The sequence below is a fragment of the Salvia splendens genome, chromosome 6 (genome assembly GCF_004379255.2).
Source record: "Salvia splendens isolate huo1 chromosome 6, SspV2, whole genome shotgun sequence".
In the NCBI taxonomy this organism is placed as follows: Eukaryota; Viridiplantae; Streptophyta; class Magnoliopsida; order Lamiales; family Lamiaceae; genus Salvia; species Salvia splendens.
The window spans coordinates 6,038,236-6,055,747 of record NC_056037.1 but is presented as its reverse complement, the minus strand read 5'-3'; the positions used below and the strand labels follow the sequence as shown (position 1 = coordinate 6,055,747).

General features: G+C 37.4%; 3 protein-coding genes and 1 non-coding gene across 7 annotated transcripts; 2 read left to right on the top strand and 2 right to left on the bottom strand.

The window, feature by feature from the left end:
• The first annotated feature begins 876 nt into the window (after positions 1–876).
• Positions 877–6,587, top strand: LOC121808450 (transcription factor MYB3R-1-like). 3 transcript variants are annotated; one of them, XM_042208954.1, is made up of 12 exons: positions 877–1,101; positions 1,653–1,861; positions 2,013–2,067; positions 2,178–2,235; positions 2,311–2,405; positions 2,520–2,623; positions 2,742–2,870; positions 2,971–4,690; positions 4,972–5,297; positions 5,377–5,470; positions 5,551–5,763; positions 6,305–6,587. In XM_042208954.1, exons 2-12 carry the CDS (start codon positions 1,782–1,784, stop codon positions 6,422–6,424), a joined length of 2,994 nt encoding a protein of 997 aa, XP_042064888.1. In that variant the 5' UTR covers positions 877–1,101; positions 1,653–1,781; the 3' UTR covers positions 6,425–6,587. The 3 variants fall into 3 exon arrangements, with proteins under 3 accessions (XP_042064888.1, XP_042064887.1, XP_042064886.1); XM_042208953.1 differs by having other exon boundaries at positions 877–1,127; XM_042208952.1 differs by having other exon boundaries at positions 877–1,131.
• A 637-nt stretch (positions 6,588–7,224) lies between these two features.
• Positions 7,225–11,448, bottom strand: LOC121808451 (eukaryotic translation initiation factor 3 subunit L-like). Its single transcript, XM_042208955.1, has 8 exons — positions 11,001–11,448; positions 10,143–10,301; positions 9,374–9,705; positions 8,317–8,656; positions 7,995–8,143; positions 7,805–7,898; positions 7,646–7,717; positions 7,225–7,542 (listed from the first exon to the last, which is right to left on the bottom strand). Exons 1-8 carry the CDS (start codon positions 11,358–11,360, stop codon positions 7,498–7,500), a joined length of 1,551 nt encoding a protein of 516 aa, XP_042064889.1. The 5' UTR covers positions 11,361–11,448; the 3' UTR covers positions 7,225–7,497.
• A 1,002-nt stretch (positions 11,449–12,450) lies between these two features.
• TRNAL-CAA lies at positions 12,451–12,534 on the bottom strand. Its single transcript has one exon. It is a non-coding gene; the product is annotated as a tRNA-Leu (tRNA).
• Positions 12,535–13,473: 939 nt separating this feature from the next.
• LOC121808452 (nucleolin-like) lies at positions 13,474–16,715 on the top strand. 2 transcript variants are annotated; one of them, XM_042208957.1, is made up of 5 exons: positions 13,502–13,612; positions 13,681–13,738; positions 13,885–14,331; positions 15,667–15,922; positions 16,061–16,715. In XM_042208957.1, exons 3-5 carry the CDS (start codon positions 13,993–13,995, stop codon positions 16,447–16,449), a joined length of 984 nt encoding a protein of 327 aa, XP_042064891.1. In that variant the 5' UTR covers positions 13,502–13,612; positions 13,681–13,738; positions 13,885–13,992; the 3' UTR covers positions 16,450–16,715. The 2 variants fall into 2 exon arrangements, with proteins under 2 accessions (XP_042064890.1, XP_042064891.1); XM_042208956.1 differs by having other exon boundaries at positions 13,474–13,738.
• The last annotated feature ends 797 nt before the right edge of the window (positions 16,716–17,512 follow it).

The window sequence follows — 17,512 nt, the reverse complement described above, 5'->3', positions numbered from 1 at the left end:
CTGTATAATGAGGATGAAAGATGAATATTTATAGAGTAAAAAAGAAAAAAAATACCATTGAACGGTAAAAAACGGTAACATTACCGTTTTAAAAATTTTTATTATTAAAATTGATTTTTTTAAAAAAATGATTTATTGCGTCAGCGTCACGACGCCCACTCGCTGGCCGGCGAGTGAGCGTCATGCCTAGCGCCAGCGCGCGCCACTCGCCACGTCTCGCCAGCCCACCCTTCGGGATGACACGCCCGCCAAGACGAGACCGAGATGGAGGGCTGCAACGCCGTCTCATCTCTCCGAGACGAGATAGAGACAACAACGAGACGTGTTACGGATGACCTAAATCTCCAATATGAACTTAATTTTTTGCAAACATGGAGATAGCATTACAACCCTACAAATGGATTACAGAGCTTACAAGGCAATCAAACACACCCCTAGAGAGGTCTCGGGTGATGTGATTTGGTTAAATTGAAACTCAAAATATTTCTTTTGTTTTTTTGTTTATTTCATATCACTTATTCTCCATTTTTCATTTTCTAAGCCAACTCTAAAACATTATAACCCCTACTACAATCAATTTCCATTTTCAAATAAAATATTTTCACACTATATTTATTGCAGAGGATGAATAAACAACGATATGTCATCTGGAATTACCTCAATTTTGGACAAGTATAGGCAATTAATAAAAATTTAAATTGTTTCCAAATGTGCCGTTATGCTTAAACATTTGTATACAGCATACAAAGCTATGAATTCAGATTGCGCAGCGTGGCGGAATCGTAGCCGTCGATGGAAAAAAGTTGTTCGACATTTACCGTCAGGGGTTTGAAACAAAGCCTCTCCGCACTTTTTAATTTTGAATTATTTCGGCCGTTTTTTATTTCACTTTCTTTCTCTAAAACACACACTTCACGCACTACTTATCATAGGAAACACATCATACTGCGGCTCTCTCTCTCTCTCTCTCTCTCTCTCTCTCTCTCCTCTTGCCAAATTTCACCGAGAATCAGCGGATCCCTCTTGTGCTACTGGATTTATTGGATGCGTGGATGTCTATGAAGTTTCTGCTGGATCCGCTAGTGCTCGGTTGGAATTTTGGTGTGTCTGCTGTTGGATTGAAATTCGTTAGTAAGCATTTCAAATTTCAATTTCCGTTTTTGAACTATTATTTGAGCAAGATGGAAGAATTATTTTTTGTTAGAGTTCTTTATTTTTCTGGATTTGGTTGCGGTGTTGGTATAAGGAATAACATGAATTTAGAACCCTAGTTATTTTCACTTTGTAACAAGTTAATTTTTGTGTTTGGTTTTGCTTGAAGATGGTCTTTTGTTGATTTGAGTGGTTTGGCATCAATAACCAAGTCAGATGTGGTGTTCGGAATTAGTGGTGTTCGGAATTAGAGTTATTCATGTTTCAATGCAACCGGATATTTCAAAAAAAATTTATTTTAAGAGCCAAGAAATGGCTATTTTTTCAATCTACGGCTCTAATCACATAAAAGTGTAATTTTGTTTCAATTGTATACATTTCACGGCTAGTTAGTGCAGTTGATATATAGAGTGTGCAACAATTTTTTGAATTAATATGCTTGTTTCTGTTTGTGTATGCGCACACCTGACTTCTCTCTTTTCATCCTTCCATGTTCCTAGCTATTGATTCTATCCCAGATTCAGACAGTTCCTACCTTTTTATAAGGTAGCTTATAATGATTTTTGGAAAAAATCTTGAAGAGAATTGCCTACGAGTTGGAGGCCTAAACTTACACTTATCAGCCAAATATGGAAAGTGATAGGACAGGCAACAATAACCCTTCAGATGTTGCAAAAAATGGTCTGCAAAGAGCTCGACCTTTACATGGGTACTATTTCAATATTTTGTTCATGGTTATTATGTGGAACCAGTTTCCATTTTAGTGAAGTTGTGTAATCTATAAATAAATTATGGTGGCTCGTGCTCAGATACATAATAGTCTTTCGATATATATGACCTTTTCTCGTTCTGTTATGCAGGAGAACCAGTGGCCCAACACGTCGTTCGACGAAGGGGCAATGGACTGCAGAAGAGGTTAATATGAATTTTTTCCTATAGTTGTAGTTATTCACGTCTATAAACACAATTACAGATAAAATAAGAATGTGTTGGGTAAAAGATTGATTTTTTAGCTCTTATTGCAGGATGAGATATTGCGAATGGCTGTTCAACGCTTCAAAGGGAAAAATTGGAAGAAGATAGGTAAGAAAATGGGTTTAAGCCTTCATGTAGTGAATTATTCAATTCACTTACTGTGATATGTTATGATATATTCAGCGGAGTGTTTCAAGGACAGAACAGATGTTCAGTGCCTCCATAGATGGCAGAAAGTTCTTAATCCTGAACTTGTGAAAGGTCCATGGTCGAAAGAGGTTAGACTGCTTCTCTAGTCATCAATGGCTTTGATGTCATTCTCTTGGTTTATCTCTATATTCTGTAATAAGATTTATAGAGTCTATTTAATTTCAACTTTTACACATAATTAGGAGGATGAAGTTATAACTGAATTGGTCAACAAATATGGTCCCAAAAAGTGGTCTACGATCGCAAGTCATCTTCCTGGGCGTATAGGGAAGCAATGTCGTGAAAGGTAACCTTGCAGGAGCTTCCATTGATTTTTGTGATATATTATGAAGTAATTGACTCTGCATTTTGTGTTATTGGCATGCTTTATATGTGGGTCATTTGGTGTTACTCATTTTTTTCAGGTGGCACAATCATCTTAATCCCAACATCAATAAGGAAGCTTGGACACAGGATGAGGAATTAACATTGATCCGTGCCCATCAAATTTATGGAAACAAATGGGCGGAGTTAACTAAGTTCTTGCCTGGAAGGTACATAAACTAGTATTAGCCCCTTCACACCTGTATGTTGTATGTAATTTCTCCTTGTTGTTACTCATTTTGAGTGCCTTTTTTGACTGTCTGCCACCAGAACCGACAATTCTATCAAAAACCATTGGAATAGTTCTGTCAAGAAGAAATTGGACATGTATTTAGCTTCAGGATTACTTTCACAGTTCCAAGGTCAGCCTCTTGTGAATCATCCTAACCAGTCAGAACCTTCCTCCTCTTCAAAAGCACAACAAAGCAGTGAAGACAACAGTGTTGTTCGAAGCAGAATAGAAGCAGAGGAAGCCTCCGAATGCAGTCAGGGCTCTAACATTGCTAGTATGTCTCAACCTACAAGCAACCCAGTTGTACATCCTGTAGGGGACTGCAGAATAACTGAAGAATCAAGTTCAATTCAGTATCCTGAAGATTATCGTCCTGCGTTTCAAGAAGCAGCATTTTCTATACCAGAAGCACCTTGTGAACTGAGTGACAAGTTTCTTGAGCATGATTTCTCTCTAGATTGGGGTGCCTTAGCGGGGAAAGATTGGCAACTAAATCCAAATGAACTACCGTACATGTCTTTGCTAGATCTAGGGCAAGAGTCCCCTGGAATGTTCGTCGTAACATCTTCAAGTGGCCGGAATAGTAATCATGAAGAACTCTTTCAGCAAGAGTCTCATATGCCATTAGGGACGTATACCTCCATGGTGAACATGGCTGTAGATGCTGATGCCACAAATATGGTCTCTACTTTAGACTGCAGGATGGTTTACACCGAGGCTGATCAAGGTGGATGCTGTCCCTCTGAAGTTATAAACCAAATTGATTCATTGCTCCATTCTTCAACTCTCCTGTTTCCTGAAAATGGGGCTTTTGCTTCACAATCTTGTTATACACCTTCTGATACGCTGGGTCCTTCATTTCCTCAATGTGTTCCCTTCCCTATACAACTTCCCTCTGCTGATGGTCAGCACATGTTTGGCACTCATCCAAATAAGTACAGTATTTCACATGCAGATCAGGAAGCTAATCCACCAAGTACACATGGCTTCATATATCCCCCAGAGTCTGATCACTTGCAATGTGAAGATAATTTTGTTGAGGAAAAGGGAACACCGATACTAGTTTCAGTTAATGATTTTGTCTTGACATCCTCAAATGATTCTCAAGGTTGTTCTTTTGTGGACAAAGATACTAAAACTGAAGAACAAAAGGATTCTGGATCTTTATTCTACGAGCCCCCACGTTTTCCTAGCTTGGACATACCATTCTTCAGTTGTGATCTTATACAATCAGGTAGCGATATGCATCAAGAGTACAGCCCACTTGGCATCCGCCAACTTATGTTATCTAGCATGACCCCATTCAAACTGTGGGATTCGCCAACCAGAGATGACAGCCCTGATGCTATTCTCAAAAGTGCTGCCAAAACTTTTACAGGGACGCCGTCAATATTGAAGAAAAGACACCGTGACTTGGTGTCTCCTTTGTCCGAAAAGAGAGGTGAGAAGAAGCTTGAAGGTCCTAGAAACCAAGAATCATTTTCGAATATGAACAGTGGTTTTCCCCGGTTAGAGTTTATGTTTGATGAATGTAAAGAGAAAAAAGGACAGCTGCTTTCGCTATCGCCAAACAGAAGAAACTTTGAAGTGTCTTGTATGGAAAAAGAAAACGCAGCTCCTGCTTCTGGACAGGAACAAAATGAAGGCAATAAAAGCATTGTCACTTCAGAAAGAGATACAGCAGAAGGATCTACTAACAATGGCAGTGGTTGTTCGAACAGTATGACTAAGAATGCAGAAAAAGACTTGACTGTATCAGTGAGTACCCTACTTTGTCTCCACAGGCATTAATCGGCTTCTTTCTGCATTAATGAATCGGAAAATACCGATAATTACTAAAAGCAAACATTTATTGCTACTGCCTTACTAAAACGAATTTGCTGCAAAGCTATCTAGAATATTCTCATTTTCTGTACTGCATTGTATTGCACATCATGAATTTGGTTATTCTTTGTGAATGCACTAATTGTAGCACTGCACTAGAATGTTCCCAGGTTATTTTTTGCAATTCTGATGTGTTACGATTTTGATACTGGCAGGCGAATGAGTCTTCTGGAATACTTCTCGAACATGATGTGAATGACCTGCTATTCTTTTCTCCTGACCGTTTCATAATGAAGAATGATAGAACTGTTGGTTCAAGTGCTAGAGCCCTTGCAAAACAGTCTTCACGAAGATTAGATGCTGTGTCAAAACATGGGGCCGTTTTAACTTCCTCAGATGCATGCTTTTCCGTCCTGTGTTCTCCTCGACTGGGTTCAAAGAACAGGACTAATTTGTTTAGAACTACCTCTCTGCAATCCTCGAGTCCTTCAGCGAAGAAAGTTGAGGCTTCTGGCAAAGGTTTAGCCAATGAAAACAATATGTAAGATCATTATCACCTGGTTAAATGCTAGCCACTTGACATTTCTCAGTTGCTCCTAATTTTGATCCTTTATTTGCAGGTTTGCAGAAACACCTCCTTCAATTTGGAAGTCCCCTTGGTTTATCAATAACTTCGGACCAGGCCCAAAAGTGGATACAGATATATCAATCGAGGTATGTGAAATATTTTAGTGGGATCATTATTTTCATTGTTTTATTTTTTCATGTTATCTCATAGTATGTTATTTTGGTAGGACATTGGCTACTTCTTGACCCCGGGGGACGGAAGTTATGATGCCATTGGGTTAATGAAGCAATTAGGAGAGCAGACAGCAGGTGCGTTTGCTGATGCCCAAAAGGTTCTTGGAGATGAAACTCCTGAAACCATAATGAAGGGAAAATGTGTCACAAACCCTGACGGAGAGAAAGAGCATAACCACAATCCATGCTCTGCTTCAAGTTTCATGGTATGTGTTTACAATAAATTCTTAAATATCTTTTTCTACACCATTACGTATTTTGCTATATGCACCGAGACTAAATAGAATACGTGGTTTCTCCAACTTTCTCTAACTCTTACTCTAAGGGCCTGTTCAAGTTGCTATATATGGGCAGAAAATGGTGTATTTCTGGGCTTAAACCTTTGTTCATGTTTCTTGTTGATTTTGAAGTCAGCCCGAGAAATAGATTTGGGCCCTCACTGTTTGAGCCACAAATACCATTATTTGAATTCTCGACATTTTGGTGGTATTATATTCTTGCATTGAGAGTTGTGCCTAGAAATGAGGGACATATACCATATTTGCCCTGCGAATTTGGAGGTGGCGGGATGTGAATTTTTTGGGTGAGGACATTTTAGGCAGAACGCTCCTTATTGCCTTTTAATTAAATAATAAAATAAAGCTGTTAAATCTATTACAGGTCTAATTATCTCATCAAGATAATATTCTAGGCTATCCATATCAATTAAAATGAACAGGCCTTAATGGTATTATCAATCTGTTGCAGTCTGAGAGGCGCACACTCGATTTTAGCGAATGTGGAACACCTGGAAAAGAATCTGCAAGATTTTCAAGCAGCACCAGTTTGTCAAGCCCCTCTTCCTATCTGTTGAAGAGTTGCAGGTAGAAGAAGAAGAAGAAGGCAAGGCATTCATGGTATAGAGCAATCCTACTGTAATATATATGTAAGTCTAAATTTTAAATTTTTTAAATTCTTGAATACCATATATAACAAATGGCATGTGTCCGTGTAAAATGCATTTGGGAAATTATACAAAACCTTCGATTTATTCTAGAGGCCATAAACCTTGATTGATTGTTTGATGTTGCTGTTTCGATGATACTCTTATTGACAATTCAGTTTTCATATATATACAGCAATTGAAGGTATTTTTATTTATATTAATATTTTTTGGATTTTTAATTATCCCCTTTTGTATGTGATCACACTCCTAAATTTACAAATGTCAACTAATTATTTAGTATTTCTGATTATAAGAGATTTCTTATTACGTATTTGCACAACATAACTAGTAAAATTTTATTCGATGAAAACGATAACGCTTATACGCTATTCATATTCAAAATGAAATGAAAAAAAAATACTCCGTTAGTTTAGAGTTTAGACATTAAATTACTACTATTATGATAGCAATGTTTTATAGTTTATGATCATATTTGATGTTGGCTTTTGATAAGAAAGTCTCAACAAACAAATTCTGAAGCTGTTTATTTAACCATGTAATAATATTGCTTCTTTATAGATCATGAATTTATGAATACAAAATAAGTAGCACTAGCGAAGTTATGTTTCATAGCAATACGTCAATTCACATAATATTAACTTTATATTAGGATTTAATTCTCTATTGTACAACTAATAGATGTTGCAATTAGCAAATTTAGAACAAAGAAATAATTCTCAGCTAACAATAATTATGATTCAAGTTATTTATTAAAATAAAAAAAGATCTGAAATTTAAACAGGAAAACTCTTCCTAAAACCAAAGAAAATGTCAGAATAAATTAGAGATATAATAATTATTGAATCATATATAACACTCACACAATCTCGGAAGATAAAAAATGATGCAACAAAACAGCATTGTTCCTCTCATACCCTGAATATTTTGAGCTTTTGCCCAGGGAACCTTCCAGAAACCGAGAAAAGGACAAAATCATAGAGCAAGACTTCAATTCTTACTCCAGCTTTACTCTGTCGATATCAGACATTATCCCTTCAAGCTGCAAGATGAGTGTTGAAGGGAACAAATCAACTTTATATACTTGGTAAGCATGCCGTGCAAAGAAAGTATTCCAAATGAATTTTTGGCTTTTCTGTACGTACCTTGACAATTTGGCGCATAAAGTAATCACCGTATTTCTTTGGTGCTTTGGATTCAACAACATGGATCATGTCCTGAGATAAGAAGATCAAATGAATCCTCATTCGTGTTACAAATGAGTCAGTGGGAAGAAAAGATGAAAACATACAAAAAAAACTCACATCATCAATGTAGAAATTGGTATCCATATTGGAGATAATTTTTCCATCTGAATTAACCGAATGCATCTTGTGTTTGTATGTCATCAAAATTGTCCTGTGAATAGATGATGAAATACTGCTTACGGAAGCATCATTTTGATATATTAAGGAAAGCAGGATCTCAAGTTTGGATTTAAATGTAACACGTCACCTCAAAGTATCCTCATCAACTTCCATGTACGAGGCCAGCTTTGCAATGGAGATTGTAGAGTATACATTTAAAAAGGTCCGGATGCCTGATAATAGTTGCTGCTGCTTTACTTCATAGAGAAACAACTTCAACTGTAGTCTATAGGCATCCTGAAAATATCATATTTGAAAAGCCTATGAGATTATGAAAATAAATTAGAATAAGCATGACAGCTTAATCCAGAAAACAAAACCAGAGACATGTGGTATCTATGCCTAATGCACATGAGAATTGAGAAACTGAAATCACTTAATTAGAGTTCGCTCGGATGATATATTCACACCTGGTTGTAATTTACAAGTGGCTCCTCATAACTTGAGGCAGATGGAGTGATGAACTTTGGGCATGCATAAGAGAAGAGCTCGTCATATAGAGCAAATGCCTCATCATCATATCTCTGCATCCTCAACATTTTTTCACCATACTTCTCCCGCAGCTGAGAGTTGACAGTCTCCTCAACAATCTTCAATTGAGGACAGAGGGAAAGAGTGACTGCAAGCAAAGCATACATTTGCTCATTCTTTTTCAATATCTGTTCATATTGAGGGGACTTCTGGTGATACTGCTTAGTCTTGAATATGTAAAGAAGTATTTTATTGAATTCTCGAATTGCCTCCGTATACCTGTACATATTTTTATGAGAATGTATTAGAATACATCCTTCATAAACAACTCTCTAAACAAGAAAATCAGTTGGTCTCATTATGTTACTCAATCATGGCCTATTTGTATGCACATAGAAACATATCATACCATGCTACAATGATGTTCAGTTATCACAGCATGATATGATGGAATAAAGTGGACAAACAATACCATTGAAGATTAATTCATGCAAATCAATGTTATCAAATAGCAGATATGGCGGCGCCATGGCGCTATGGCATGGCGTTCTGTGGTGGATCCGCCATTTGACAACATTGTGTGTGTACTGCATTTAGGAATGGGGCATTATGCAAGAAACACGGATGTTAGAGTTGTATTTTATGCTTTATTAATTGTTTTAAGAGTTTTAGATGTTATATTTTTGTTATTTTCCAATTTTTGAATTATGTATAAATAATAAGTATTATTTTATTTAATTAATTATTGACCGCCATATCCGCCATACTAATACGCCATATCCCTGTGGCGGTTTTTAGGCGAACCGCCATAAGCTGCCATACGAGATTGATAACACTGATGCAAATACTTCCTTTTTGGCCCACAGCAACAACCTTATTATGAAAGCACAAAGCTGTATTCAATTCAATACATAAGCCTACTAATGAGGGTATTGAAACACGAAGATTACGATAAAAGGTTCATAGAGCTTTAGGTTAAAAGAAGTTAACACCCACCTCCGAAGCATGAGATTTGCAAACCCATAGTGATATATTGTGGTTATGTGGCTCCCAATGACACTGGTATAGACGCCTTGTTGACTTATGTCAATAGGAAGTATGCACTTCAGGCCAGTGTGATAATCACCCAATAAACAGTGAACTCTAAGCAGGCCTACCATGCTGAAGTACCCCAAGACCTTCAACACATTACTTCCGCCACTATAATCATATCCATCTGTAGCAGTAAACTGCTCAAGACCTTCCTTCTCCTGTTCCAGAATCTGAATGATCGAAGACTTCTCCACAAGTGCTTGTAAATAATTGAGGACACCATACACATTCCACGCCTGAGAAACAAATATAATAATCAGAAATAGTCCTTTCTTAAAATAACAATGATGGCAAGATTGACAAACCAGTATTCAGCAGTATTATGGAAACCTATTTATCATGCAAAATTTCATATTGACTTCTCATTATCCCTGACATACAATGTGCACGAAGGAAATTCAACAACGTAATGCACAAGGCTAGGAGAAGCCCATCCAAAGACAGCATGAGAAACTCAATAGTAAGTTGGTTTCCCCATGAGGCCTCCATATTATTTCCCTTCCACTATTCTAATATGAAAAGTTCTTTCTCTCTATACATGACTTCACACAAGCAATGAAAATCATAGATAACATAAATTAGAGAACTCTGTTATAAGAATATTACTCTAAAAGAAGCACATACGCACACAACTATCTATATAAAATTACTCATCAATTTCTCACTGACAAACCTGATCATACTGGCGCAAAAGTGCAATCTCCTGCTCAGTTTTGTTCTTCATCTTGGCACGATACTGACAGAATGACTGGAACTGGTACACAAATTCATCAACCATGTCCCACAACCACTGATTTGGCAGTTGCATATTCACCACTCCATGCAATACAACCTATCAAAATTTCAGATTCAGCACGCAAAATCATTCATCACAACAAGCAAAGTCCATCTAAACTATTACTATTAACTTACATTTTCTCCACCACGTCGAAATTAAGAATAATTATACAATCAGCATGGATTCCCACCAAAAAAAATCATACAAAATATGGAAAAAAAAATAAGTACTACTACTATTTAGTACCATCTTGAGGTCCGTTGTAACTGAAAATCACTCTATCTGATAAAAGTGAATAACAGGAACCACCCTAGTTCATTCATTTCATTTATCACAAACAAGCATCATTATAGCCAACGACCGTTGAAGTTTGCTAAATGGAATGCAATTTGATACGTATATTGGGCCAATAATCGTCGTATATTGAGCCACCTTCAAGCACAAAATAAAAGTCCAACAATACTGCTATAGACAACACGTGTCTTACACGCCCAAAAACCCATCATCCTCACAATATTTCATCATAAAAAAAACATACTCCACATTGCTTCAGTTTATATGTTGTCGCTCACTCAATAGAAACACCGAATCACTCTTGTTGCAAACATTTTGGATCAATTTTCTACTACCATTCACATTCCACATTAATTAGAGGAATATAAATACGAAATTTTTTGGATACACTGATGTTTCAGCTTAACCACTGTTGAGACAAGCAGAAAAAACACTGAATTCCATAAAATTAGCCCAAACCTGGAAGAGATTGCAATAATTATCCCACGAATCAATCCGCTGCTTAAGCGTCGGCGAGAGGCGCGCGTAGAGGTGGCGGAACCACATCTCGCGATAGAGCAGGCAGAAGACGTGGTCATTGTCGACGTAGGTGGCGACGGCGTCGACGGAAGGCCACGGGGCGTCCTTGAAGAACCTATCGCTAATGCTCTGGAACGATGTCTCGTACATTTGGTGGATCTCGTAGACGTTCTTCTCCCGTATTTGGCGGTACATGTGCACCACAAATGACTTCACGGAGTCCGGCACGTAGTTCGGGTCGTAGCCGGAGGCGGAGTCGCCGTGTGGTTGATCAGAGTCGTATGGCGCAGCGCCGGTCATGGTGGCGGTGGTGAAAATCTTCCGGCTCGGAGCTCAAATATGCTTCTCCGGTGTGATAGAAAGAGTTTTTTTCGGGGGTCAGTTTTGCCCTAACCAAAGAGAGGTAATAGGAATTAATGGGCTTAGTTTGTAGTTTTGGGTCTATTTTGGGCCTTGTTCCCGTGTGGGCTTTCATATGGACTCTAAAAAATGAACTCATTTTAATAAAATCAATTTAGTATGCGTTTTAAATCACTATGCTTATCATTATGTGTGTGCGTTGGTTAAGCGGTGGTAGAGTGATTAATGCCCGACCAAAGATCTAAGGTTCAAGCGCACCGTGGCATGGTCTTTTCAAATTTTAATTCATTTATCAATAAAAACAGAATATGCTTATTATGATGTAGGTGAGTTTGAGTTCGAATTCTCCGTAATGTCAGGACTCTTATTTGCAGACGAATTGAAATAGAAAACCGAGACTGTGGACGAGTGTCGTTTTTTTTACATGCATTTCATTAATCCTTTGATGCGAACATGGTAGTTAGAACTTGATTTGTTTCCTTTTTCTTGCTCAGGTCGGAACCATGAAAGTGGAGAAACGAATGAATGAGATAGTTAACAGGTTAAACAAAACAAAGGTTGAAAGAGAGCCAGATCTAAAAGGTGCTTGTATGTGTGTGTGCCTTTATTGAACTTTGCAAGATAAAATCTTCTCGTTTCTTGTGAGTCGTGTTTTGTGTTCAGCTGAATGAGAGGCTGTCAATGCATCCGAAATAGTAGAAAGGAAGCATCAGTTGAGAGACAAAGTGAGTCACTTCACCTTGGTGATGATATAAACCTATAGGTCTCTGCTATTTATGACTTTTTTGATGAATGATGTTTTGCAGAAACGTCGAGATGAGCTTTGAAAAGCTCGAGAAGGAGAGACAGGCTGAGCTGAGAGAAGATGACCTCGTAAAGCCAAAGCCATATATATTGATCTTCTTCTTTGCTAAATAAATAGTAGTATGAACTATCATAGATAATGGTGATATGTAAGTATAGAACATGTATTATCTCTATAAATTGCTTTTGCTCAAAGTAAATGTACGTATAAAATAAAAAACATAAATGTCAGAAGTGGGATTTGAACCCACGCCCTCGTTAGAGGACCAGAACTTGAGTCTGGCGCCTTAGACCACTCGGCCATCCTGACTCCTTGTTCTTTTTCTTAAATTTATTTATTACTACAATTTAACTTTCTTTGTACACAGATCCGTCCAATTCACGGTTCATGTATGAGATGTATACTTTGTAATCCAGCCAATAATCTAAAATATCGATAGTGTGTAGCCATTTAATTTAATACTACTAGCTACAAATTGGTCAAATTCATAAATTTATTAGATTTAAAGTTACATATTAGAAGTCAACTGAAATAGGATAAATAGTCTAACTATCAAACTGAATGATGAAGAACAATAAAAAAAATAATAGAGTATAATAAAAATGTAATGGGTATATACAATGTCAAAATGCTATTTTTTTCACCGTAATATTTTGGAAATTTGCAGAGAGAAAAAATGCTACTTATAAGCCATAATACCACCCAGAGCAAAAGTGGTAAATTTATGCTATTATTTCTAACAAAAGCTGCACATTTATTAGTATTACTACGTTTATGAAAGTTGGGATAGTTGTAATAATGATAAGATAATTATTTCTTTAACATTGATTACGTTTTGCCTCTCTTACCTAATGGCTAATAGCTTTTAAAAACCATCGTAACAAACTAAAATTCTAAAAAAAAAGCAAACTAAAAATGTACTTTAAGAAACTAAATTTATTTTGGAAACAACTTATTTTTAAAGTAGCAACTATATCATGATTTGATTTTGTAAGATATGCAAAATAAAGTATCTCATCTGTTGTGAAAAATAATACAGTAATGGGCAATATATGTGACAAATAACTCCTACTACTACTCTACTAGTATACGTATAAGTAAGATCACTACGGATTTACTACTACAATATTTGGGGAGATAAAGGTAAATTAAGTGGGCAAAATTTGGAAATAATCAAAACTACAAGGACCGGTTTCATACACAGAGCACAAGTATAAAAGCGCGTGGCTTCCTCTCACGTTATCTCAACCACACCTCCGTCTCCAATTCCGAAACCCTCTCTCTCTCTCTCTCGCCCCACAGGCGTCACTGTGTTTATATGCAACACCTATACACACACAGCGAACGGATATAGATACGGATATCGTTCTCACACATCGGAACCCTAGTATACCTCTCTCATTTTGATTTTTTTGTTGTTGTCAATTTGGAACCCTAATTCTCTCTGAGCCTTAGCTTTTCGGAATCGCATTTTTGGAAGCTGTGAATAAAGGAAGTTGAATATCGATAGAAGGTCTTTCGAAATCTGAAATCTAATTATACGTCATCTAAGTTTCGCGAAATAATTTGGAGTTCGTCTAATTGATTTATTTTGTGTGTGTGAATCTACTCTGTTCTGATTGTGTTTTGCTTGTGTTTTTGTACCTTCTGAAACTCTAGGAGTCCTTGGAATCATCGGCCATTGCTGTATCCAAGCTCCGGGTTTGGATCAATTTCGAAAAAATTTCTGTGTTTCACCAGGGCTTTTGACAATTCGTGGGATTGGAAATGGTTGGAGGCGGGAATAGAAGGGATGAGTCGTCTTTTACTGTGAGCAACACCAATGTTTTTGCGGCTCTGGATACTTTGAGGAAGAAGAAGAAGTCTGACAAAGAAAAGGGGTCCTCTAAGGGGGGCAAGGGCACGTCGAAAGCTGCGGGGGGACAAAATACTGTGGCAGAGAAGCAGGTGTTCTGGGCGCCGGCACCTTTGACAGTGAAGTCTTGGGCAGATGTTGACGATGAGGATGATGATGACTACTATGCCACTACTGCTCCTCCCCAGGCGATGTGGGGTGGTTCAGCTCTGAATGCACCTGAAGAGACTCATAAACCTGATGTTGTGGAGGTATAAATAGTGAAGACTATGGTGTACTATTACACATTTGTGTGTTATTTTCAAAGTTGCCTATTTGTACATGCTTCTGAGTCTGATTAATTTGAGCATGTATGATGATAGTGAATTAATCATTCCTAAATCTTTGGGGATCCGTTGGGGATGGAAGTGTTTATTCACGTGTGCCTTTATTTATACTAGCTATTTGTCATGAAGGTCTAACATGTTGCTTTTACGTCATGATTTGCATCGTATACAATCCATCATAAATGTAAGCTTTTCGTTGACTTGAAAAGTCGGTATGCCTTGTTGAAAGTGTAGCTAATTAAGTTGTTTTCCCTTTTCACGTTATTTATGTGCAACAGATTTATCTGCAAGCGATACTTTGATGTATTCCTTCCTCTGTCATATATTGTTTGATTGAATTGGATATAAAAAGAATTGTTGAAATGTAGCTCAGAGCTACCATAGTTGGGCTGGTAATGTGCCATGTTATTATTTGTTTGCATGATTGACATCAATAGAGCTTCAACATGTATGTATTATTTACAGACATTCCTTTTTTCTGTAAAGGCTTTTAATGCTGTTACAGCTGGAAATTTGATTTTTGTCTTGACTGATCTGCTGCCATGATGGCTTTACTGCAAAACCAATAACTTGTTTTTTTTGCTAATTGTGGTTTCGTTCTCCAAAAAGAAATGTCTGATTAAAATATAGAAGTTCATGGCTCCTATTGTTCAATTTTTTTGTCATGTGAGCTTTATTAAACTTCTAGAATGGGCTGCAACGTTACGTCCACTAACTGTTTGAGTTAGTTATGGTGTTCAATTATTATAGGTATATATTCCTCTAACTGATGTAATGTTTTTACTTTTATTCGTGGATCCGGGGATTGTGATGATTGTCAGAGAAAGTGCAGTGCTACATGTATTGTTACAACTTACAAGAGTGAAATTGAACATGAGCAACTGTGCTTGTTAATTGAAGCTACACCTATAATTTTCGACCTACATTGCAATCTCTTGAATCTTCTCTTGATTAGTAATGCCTTCTTCAGGCTGTTCTTATATCCTCCTTTCATCTACTACTCTACCAAGTATTTGATTGAGCCTGTTTCAGCGACTCTTACATCCCTGTTTCTCTCCCTCAGTACCTCATGTACAATATCTTTTTCTGCCTCTGACCAGTAGGGGGTCTATGGTAAATGCTACATGTTTAAGTGTACATCTGAGAATACAAATATTGGAAGATTCTTTGCTGTCTGTTAATTAGCACAATTATGTGCCGTGCATTGACATGTGTGAATTGCATTTTTCACACATAATAGCTAATTCGTCGTAACTGCAGGAAAGTGAAAGTGAGGATGAACTTCTTGATGAAGGTGATGATGATATGGAAGATGGGCATGGCCAGGAACCAGAGGTTGAAGAACAGCCTGAGCCAGTGGCTGTGCAGCCGGCAGAAGCTTCATCAGCACCTAAAGAGACAGAAAGACAGCTTTCCAAGAAGGAGAGAAGGAAAAAGGAGCTTGCTGAGCTCGAGGCAATTTTAGCTGATTTTGGTGTGAACCCCACAGAGAAAGCTGAAGATGAGGCATCATCTGGTAACATTCTCCCCTAATAAATATTGCTGTGTTATAATTCCAGACAGTCCTATAAGAAAGCTCTTTGATCTGTTGTGCTATTGTTGCATTTGTGGAACTTTCTTGGGCGGAGATAAAAATCAGGCTTTTATTCTGCAGATATTGCGAAAGAGCAGAAGGATGGACAATCAAATGGGACTGCTGATAAGAAGGATAACCCCCCTGCTGAGTCGAAAAGTGCAAAGAAGAAGAAAAAGAAGGAAAAGGCTTCCAAAGAGGGCAAGGATCCTCAGGATCAGTCCAACAGCTCGGATGTTCCTAATGGACAAGAGGAGACTGCTGGAACTGAACAAGTGGAAGAAGACGCCTCGGCCGTAGACGTGAAAGAGAGGCTCAAGAGGTTGGCGTCTTCCAAGAAAAAGAAATCAAATAAAGAGGTGGACTCTGCTGCAAGAGCTGCTGCTGTTGAAGCTGCCGCTAGGAGTAAAAGACTTGCTGCTGCCAAGAAGAAAGAGAAGAACCATTACAACCAGCAACCAATCCGGTAAGATATATAGATTATTGAATCTACATAGAGATGGAGATGTGATTTTATTGCTCGCGAATAAACTTGGAGCTCCTCCACCCTGAGTCCTCTCGTTTCATGATCGATGAACTTTGATGACATTTACATGACCCCAGATGATGATTTTGGTTATTGAACTCGGTTTTTATTTGACACTGTTTCCTTTTCCCAGAGCAGTTTGTAACATTCTAGTACATGTCATGAATCTACTTCTTTTGGAAATCTGATGGATTTTTTGTGTTTCATAAATTTATTTGACTTTCATCTCTATTTCTTGTCGAAAACCTAAGCATAGCGCCAAATTAGGATTTAGATGGTTTTTTTGGAAAAAATAATTCAGTGGCTACCCAAGATTTTCCAGGGTTTATAATTGTTGTTGTTTACAATTCTGGAATTCATGTCTCCTTTTTAGGCCTTGTTTATAATTGTAGTTGTATTTTATTTTAATTATTCGTTGTATAATTTTACCGGTTTGCAATACAACGAATATTCGGGCCTAATTACCTCGTATTCTAGTTATTTATACTGCGATTATTTAAATTACACTTGATTGAAACAAAAAAATATTTAAAAATGAAAATTGATTATAAAATTTGGGGGCTATTGGAGTTGTCCATTATAGTGGCGGAAATAGAATTTTGGGGCTATTGGAGTTGTCCATTATAGTGGCGGAAATAGAATTTTGGGGCTATGGACAACAAAATTGGGGCTATGGACAAAAACTGGGGCGGGGCTATTGGGCGTGTCCGCCTTATAGTGGACACCCTAGGAGAGTAGGAGAGGGGAGGGAGTCGTGTATGCTGTAAGTCTGTAACTCATAACTACCATTAACCTTAATATTTAGTACTTTAAACTTTCAAAATTAGAACTAATATATTAGCAATTAGAAATTACTAATATAAAGCGGACGTTAGGTTATTTCATATTTGTGTTTGTAAATAAGTAAGAATATGCAAATTAGAATTAACACACTATTTATTAGTTTTTAAAAAAATCAGATAAATCGGGTATATACCCGATCAGGTATCGGGTTATTTGATACCCGA

Coding starts and splice junctions, on each gene's coding strand:
- LOC121808452 (XM_042208956.1), top strand. CDS start 13,993: ATGGTTGGAGGCGGGAATAGAAGGGATGAGTCGTCTTTTACTGTGAGC. Junction 14,332..15,666: donor ATAAACCTGATGTTGTGGAG/GTATAAATAGTG, acceptor TCGTAACTGCAG/GAAAGTGAAAGTGAGGATGA. Junction 15,923..16,060: donor TGAAGATGAGGCATCATCTG/GTAACATTCTCC, acceptor TTTATTCTGCAG/ATATTGCGAAAGAGCAGAAG.
- LOC121808450 (XM_042208954.1), top strand. CDS start 1,782: ATGGAAAGTGATAGGACAGGCAACAATAACCCTTCAGATGTTGCAAAA. Junction 1,862..2,012: donor AGAGCTCGACCTTTACATGG/GTACTATTTCAA, acceptor TCTGTTATGCAG/GAGAACCAGTGGCCCAACAC. Junction 5,764..6,304: donor GCTCTGCTTCAAGTTTCATG/GTATGTGTTTAC, acceptor AATCTGTTGCAG/TCTGAGAGGCGCACACTCGA.
- LOC121808451 (XM_042208955.1), bottom strand. CDS start 11,360: ATGACCGGCGCTGCGCCATACGACTCTGATCAACCACACGGCGACTCC. Junction 9,706..10,142: donor TTTTGCGCCAGTATGATCAG/GTTTGTCAGTGA, acceptor TTTGTTTCTCAG/GCGTGGAATGTGTATGGTGT. Junction 7,718..7,804: donor CCAATTTCTACATTGATGAT/GTGAGTTTTTTT, acceptor TTCTTATCTCAG/GACATGATCCATGTTGTTGA.